Raw genomic sequence first — 7,418 nt, 5'->3', positions numbered from 1 at the left:
ATCACCCTAACTTCTACCCCTACCGCCATCTTCACTTCACAAAAAGAGTCGTTGTGTCCCAATCGCCTATAATAAAAGCAAAAGAGAGATAGACGCTCGTATTTAAATCTAACATATGAGCTTTTCCCAAAAAATAAGATCTGTTTCTTTCTTTTCAAGGGGAATCTGACATCAATTTGAACTCTGATTCTCATAAAATTTCAGTTTTCTTTCCCCAGATTTGACCCATCATACTCCATATAAGTGCCTATAAAATTTCCCAATTGAATTGCCAGCCTTTCTGAAATAAAACCTGCAGGAATGTCATGGATTTGAACCCAAAAAAAGGTAAATATCAAAGGAACAATTAAAGGATCTTCCGTCAATTGCAACTTATGAAGAAGTAGAAGATGATTGTTAAATGTCCACGGGGACCCCTTTAACACCCTCTCCATGTCCATAGCATGAAAAAACTGAAATAGATACCTTTTCCCTCCTAAATCACGAATTTGCACCCCCTAACTAGATGCCAAAGATTGGCCAATGTACTTTTCATCGCTGGAAAGTGAATAATACTAGCAGTTAAAAAACATCCCACTAATTTAAAAGTCTCTACCTCTGTTTCAATTCTTGATTCAAAATCAAACTGTAAAATTTCTTCTTCTTCCTCATTGATCTTCAGTTCAGCAAACGCTGTCTCCATAGTCGTAAATGAAACCGAATCAAAACACCAAATCACAAGAACCAAATCACACAAAACCTAACAACCGCCGCTAAATCAAAAGAAGACTTAAGAACAATAAAACAAAACCCTACCAGAGAAGGTAGACAGAGACGTGCCAAAGAGGGCAGACTTCTCAATGCCTTGATTATTTGTACTTTCTCTCTAAAAAAAATTAAAACAACATAATTCCTATTAATTTCGAGCAATTAAAGACAATACATAATAGCAATAAGATTTTCTATCCAAAAATCCCTCGTGACAAGAAGAAAAAACCCTTATTTCCTTTTGTCAAATTCTTATTGGATGATGTAATTTAAAATTAAAACTTTATTTCCAACCTATTTAAAACAAGACAAAACAAAATACACATAGTACTATAAATTTTATATTAGGTTTTCAAGCAATTTTGTATATTTTAGTGCTATAAATTTGGTATTTCATAAAATGAATAATAGTAAACTCATATTATTTATGTTTTTTATATGATATATATTTATAAAATAATTATCCACTCTAAAAAAAACTAATCACCTTTTTTTTAAAAACTACATATTGTCCTAACAATATTTTTATATGATAAGTAGACATGTTCATGAATCGGATACCTAGCATATTTAAAAAACTAATTATTTAAAAAATAGACATTTTCATATTTTGTTAAAATTATTTAAAGAAATTAAGATATCCATCATGAACGTCACAACAGTGATTAACCATCTTGTCACGAGTATTCTCTAAAATGATAAACGATGGGTCACGAAATGTAGGCAACTCCCTACCACATTCATGTTTTTTATTAAATGATAAATTTATCCCAAAACATTACAACTCTACATTTATATAATAAAGTTTGGTATTTATATTCATTTAAATTACCAAGTGAAACAAGATTCTTCTCATCTTTTTTTATGTACCTTTTGAGCCATTTTCAGTTTAAAATTGAGAAAGAAAATATCTTCTCTAATTTCAAAAAAAAATGTCTTTATTATTAATTTTTTAGAATTATGGATTATTGTGTGTGTTTAAATTATGGGTTCCACAACCCAAGCTGAAAAGTAGGAAGTCCATTCCAGAAATTAGTAGCTTCTAAAACTCATAAATCAATACTGGTGAGAATAATTAAATTAATTAAGATAATTTAAATAAGAAATAATTTAAATCTTACAAACCCAAACAAATCATAGATGAATCTCAAAGTAATATTGAAATCAAATCATACAAACCCAAATCAATCCTAAACAAAGTAACAATGAAACCAAATCACACTTAGAATTCGAGCATCATTTCATCAAAGAAGAATGAAATGCCAAATTCTTTGTGAACTCCTTTGATCAAATAAATCCTTTGGTGCTTTTCATTTGAATAAATCACATCTACAACCATGAACACAATTAGAACTGATGTTGATACTGAAAACAAAATCATGAAATAATAGCAATCAACAACATTAATGATTGAAAAATAATTTTTTAATCATTTAGAGTACTTACCACAAAGCTTTAGGCTTAGTAACGCCAACGGCATTTGTATTTGTTGTGGATAATATAGTTGCATGTAGACTTTTCACACTTAAGAATTTCTTCTTGGCAAAGCTTACCACAATAAGAGCATTCAGGGTAGCCCTTGACCTTAATAAAAAATTTAAGATCATGGTGATGCTTGTGATAATAAATAAATGTGACCCCATCTTTGAGAAATGGAAAGTGTCCAAGAACACATTTGATATGAGCAGAAGTATCACAGATTGAACAAGAATAAAGCCAAAGGCTTGGATCTCTATATTTCTCACAAATATCACAATAACTTTGCTCCTTATCATCATGATAAGTAAGCTTTAGCTTGTGTTCATCAATTTTGTGAAGAGCTAAATGTGGTAATGTTAAGCATCCAAAATCCAAAGCAAATCTGCATTTTCCACATCTGAATGCACCATACCGATTCGTCTCGCCACAACCATTACATTTCTCCATGTATTTGAAATCAAAATAGAGAAAGTGTTGGTGTCCTTTACATTCAATGATATTAGAAACTTTGGCACACCTTAAGCACATGTCCCAACCTTCTCCAATTTTGTAGAAGAAACCACTACAACGTTGATTGCAAAAGTCACATTTCTTGAAGCTGTCGAAATAGAGGGTGGAATTGCTTTGATGAAACCAATGTTGCTTGATTCTTGGCAATTCAGCACAGGTTTTATGAAGAAAAAAGGGACATTCTAAACAATAATAGAAAATATTTGAGATAGGTAGCATGCACCCATCACATTTTCTATCAATGTCCTCCTCCATCTTGTTTGCTAACACCAAGCAATGTTGATGACTCAAATGTTGAATCTTTATAGCTTCCCCAGCTTCATTCACCTCAATAACACGAATGATGAAAGACTGCATAGATTTTTCTTCAAGCTCCTCACATTGCTTCTCTTCCTCAATTACCTTGTACAAACTTTTATCCTCTAAGACACAATTCACATGGACAACGTAATTGCAACCTGGCTTCCTACAAGAGTAACTCCCACACTCTAGTCTCACTTCTTTGAAACAAATCTTGCAATCTTGCCTTGTAAGATCTTTAAGAAAATATTTGTGAAAAATGCAGTGATCATGTCGAGAAAATTTGATGATGCGTGGGAGTGAAGTGCAATCCTTATGGACCATGAGGCTGCATGTTGAACATATATATGAAATACAATTTCTTTCAGTGCCACATGCATCACAAATGAATGAATCTTGTCTCATAAGTATGGTGAATGGATGCTGATGACGACTTTTATCTTCAACAGTAGACCTCGGCCAAGCACATTCGACATTGATGTTGAAATGGCAAAGAGAACAACCGTAAAAAGGTCCAGAATGTTGCTTTTGGCATAGGTTGCACAAGTAATCACTATCACTACGGTTAAGAATAAGATGGTGTAAGCGATGTGTAAGGAGATCAATTTCAGTGGGTAATTTATCAAGGCATCTTTTGTGAATGATAAATGTACAGTCAGGACAAAGATATATATCATCTGTCAATGGTTCATGACACCAGCAGCAGTTCAATCTTTTGAGTACATCTATGGCCATGGGACTTTCTATGAAGGTCAATGGATGTTGGTGGATGTCATGTTCGGACAGTTGGCTAAACTTAAATGAAGAAGATAATTGAGCACATTTAATGTCAATGAAAAAAAAACAATCATTACATGCATAAAAAAACATGTTACGTTTTTCCTTGCATAATGCACAGCCATATACCAGGTCATCATAAAGGCATGGCTTTTGTTGAAGAAAAAAACCTGCGTATGAGTGCTTGGGATGGAGACGGTGATTAGGAATTTCAAGGGGTGCCTCAGCACATTGCTTGTGAAGGTGATAATTGCAATGAAAACAAGTGAAGCATGGAGCTAAAAGCAGTTCCCCACATCCATCGCAGTAAGCTTTGAAACCTTCATTCCTTTGCTCTGCCACTAACACCAAGGGATGTTCCTTATGAAAAGGATGTTGAATCTGTTGCACCGACTTGTCGTGACTCTCATTCTCATTCTCGCTCACACTTTCATTCTCGTTCTTCATCTCCATTAATTAGTGTGTTTGTGAGAAATGAAAAATATGAAGGAGATGATAGCAATGAATGAAAGGCAGACGATGAATAAAACAAAGAATAAAGGAATGATTGAAAAATAGTTTCCTACAAAGTCTAGCAAGTAAATAAAGAAAACAATGGTTAAGATCCTTTCAAGCATCAACCTGAAGCCATTGAATTCAATTCATATTTAATAAAGACTATTTAGCCTTAATTTTTACATCATAGTTAAAAAATTACAATGCATATGTTATACTCAAAGAATTTAAATATTTTAAAGTTCAATAGCTCAATTGGATGCAAAAATATATATAAGGGCTTAATTAGGTTTTTTTTTTTTTGGAAAAACTTCAGGGACTTTAAAGACCCTTTAGCCTTAATTTTTACCATATGTTATACTTAAAGAATTTAATCTGAAAACATAAATTTTCTTAAAAGAAAAGGCAATTAAATTAAAAGTAAAGTTTATATGTCATAAAAAAGTCTGAACAAAGTAAAGCATTTCTACAAGAATAATTCTTTGCTTTCTTTATTACAGTAATTTTTGTTCTTTTCTTGCAAATTAGGCAATTACTTTGGATGGGTCTTCATCATGCCATGAATACATACACAACAGTCCACAATCATATGAAATTGTTATCTATATATTCTTATATATCTAATTGGTCCATCAATTGAATTTAACTATTAATATGATTAAAGAAGAAAATACTTAATTGATTTTTTTATTAACGGCAAGAATTTAATTGGAAACCAATTAAGTCGGTAAGCCAAAAACAATTGCACATTGCATTGATAATACACATTGCATTCTTAAGCGAAGAACGTAGGTTTGAACCTTCAAGACAATATTATTGAGAGAGGCAGTCACGAACCTAGAACATGAATAATAAAACAAACTTGAAAAATAGTAAAAAAAAATGTCATTATTTATGATACTAACTTAATATTTTAAATATTTTGTTAACAATTTTATGCTTTTTATAATATTTTGTAAGTTTTATTAACAATTTTAATAATTTTCTATATTTTTAAATATTTTTTCATAATTTTATTTTTTTGTAATTTACATATACTTTTTGTAATTTTAATAATTATTAATGTTTTTTTGGCAATTTTTAATAATTTATATATTTTATTTCATTTATAATATGTTTTTATATTATTTTTTGTACTTTTATATCATAGTTAAAAAATTTTAGTGCATCAAGCGTACGATATACTTAAAGAAGTTGATTCGAAAACATATCAATTTAAAAAACACGGAATTTCATGAAATAAAAGACAATTAAATTAAAAGTAAAAATTGTTCTTTTCTTTTATGTACAAATTAGATAAGCACATTGATTGTTTTACTTAATGATGCATTCATGCCAAAAGGAATTTTTATGCTTATATGTTTTACTTGATATAATTGTAGCAAGTAAGGTATATGCCAAAGTGACTTATTTGAGATGTTGATGTAACATTTCGAAATAGGGCCTAAACGGAACAGTGGTTGCGAAACCACGAATCTGAGATAAAAAAGTTTATTGTCATTAATTTTTATGATCTACTGATTGGTTGGATGCATGTGTTAGCATACCGATAAGAAATTTCAGCGATTGCATGTCTGAATTGCATATTAGGGTTTAATTGCAAAAGTGGGTAAATATGAGTTTTAGATGATAAAGGATTTAATTGAAGTGCATAGTTGAAGTAGAGGTCTTTAAATGGTAATTAGAACATCAAATTTTCATGGACAAAAATGGGCATGCATAGATAAAAATAACTAAAGTTTTAATGAAGGTATTTTAGTCATTTGGTAATAAAAAGAATTAAAAAGGGAAAAAGATGGCAAAATGTGCTCATCTTCTTCCATAAGGCCGAAAATTCAAGGACACCATAGCTAGGGTTTCTTCACTTTCTCAAGCTCATAATAAGTACATCCAAGCCCCGTTTTTAATTTTTTTACGTTTTTGGAGTCCTTGTAGCTCGATTTAGCTTATTCTACCATTAATTCATGTTAGGGTTCATATTTGGAAAAATACCTATAGGTGAAATGTGTTTATTTTGATGTTTTATGGTGAAGTTTAAAATTATGTTAAACAATTTTTGCTAGGTGATTTTAAGTGAAAACGAGTAAAACGACATAATCGGTAAAAATACCTAATGTTCATAAGTAAATGTTAGAGTGGAAATTTGATGTTTCCATATAAGGGAAAGATGTTCGGCATGTCATAAAACATAAGAATAAGGGATGCAGTTTAATTTTCAAGCTTTGGGGGCAAAAGTGTAAATATATAAAAGTTTAGGGGTAAAATTATAATTTTGCCAAAGTTCGAGTCAAGGAATGTTTTGATGAATGTGAGTATTAAATAAGCTAAATTTTCTTTTATAAATCAAGAGGAATGAAATCCGGAGTTAGATCGGGAAAAGAAAAAGGTTGAGGACTAAGTTGCTAGATTTGATCGTATTTTGTACTGAGGTAAGCTTACGGTAAATAAATGTGATATTTCAATAATAATTATTATTGTTTTTATTTTCCAGCAATTATGTACTTATTTCATGAAATTATTTAATGTTGACTCAAGTATGAGATGATATAGAATCAGTGTTAAAAAGTCCCATTGAAACATTAGGAATGTATTGGATACAAATGTCATGACATTAAGGGGATGAGATCCCATGTAAGACCATGTTTGGGACATGGCATTGGGAATGTTAAGATTATGAGAGGTCTCATGTAAGACCATGTCTGGGATAAGGTGTAACAGCCCAATTTTAGGTTTAGTCGGAATAGTGGTTTCGGGACCACAAATCCAATGAGAAAAAGTTTATTTCTTATTATATTTTTATGGTCTACAATTTCACGGAAAGATTTCGCGAAAATTTCGTTCGAAAATTTCGACGTTTGGTCACTTAATTTAGTCAAAAGGACTAAATTGTAAAAAGTGCAAAAGTTGAGTTCTACAAGTTAGAGGTGTCTAATTATTATGAAATTTTAAATTGGAGGTCTTTAAATGGTAATTAGACCATTGGTTATTTATGGACAAAAATAGACACAGTTAGTAAGTAAGCTATTTAAGGGCATTTTGGTAAAATGCCTTAATTAATGAATAAAGACAAAATAACATGAAAAAAAATTATCATCTTCTTCAATTCTTTT

The 7,418-nt window shown here is 30.8% G+C and overlaps 1 protein-coding gene across 1 annotated transcript; it reads right to left on the bottom strand.

Moving 5' to 3' along the window:
- Positions 1-1,158: 1,158 nt before the first annotated feature.
- Positions 1,159-4,370, bottom strand: LOC107923429 (uncharacterized). The gene has a single exon (XM_016853630.2). The coding sequence runs from the start codon at positions 4,264-4,266 to the stop codon at positions 2,209-2,211; it is 2,058 nt and encodes a 685-aa protein (XP_016709119.1). The 5' UTR covers positions 4,267-4,370; the 3' UTR covers positions 1,159-2,208.
- Positions 4,371-7,418: the final 3,048 nt, after the last annotated feature.

Source organism: Gossypium hirsutum, unplaced genomic scaffold (genome assembly GCF_007990345.1).
Source record: "Gossypium hirsutum isolate 1008001.06 unplaced genomic scaffold, Gossypium_hirsutum_v2.1 scaffold_34, whole genome shotgun sequence".
Classification (NCBI taxonomy): Eukaryota; Viridiplantae; Streptophyta; class Magnoliopsida; order Malvales; family Malvaceae; genus Gossypium; species Gossypium hirsutum.
Note: the sequence above shows the minus strand (reverse complement) of the source record. Positions and strands in the feature narration are given on the sequence as shown.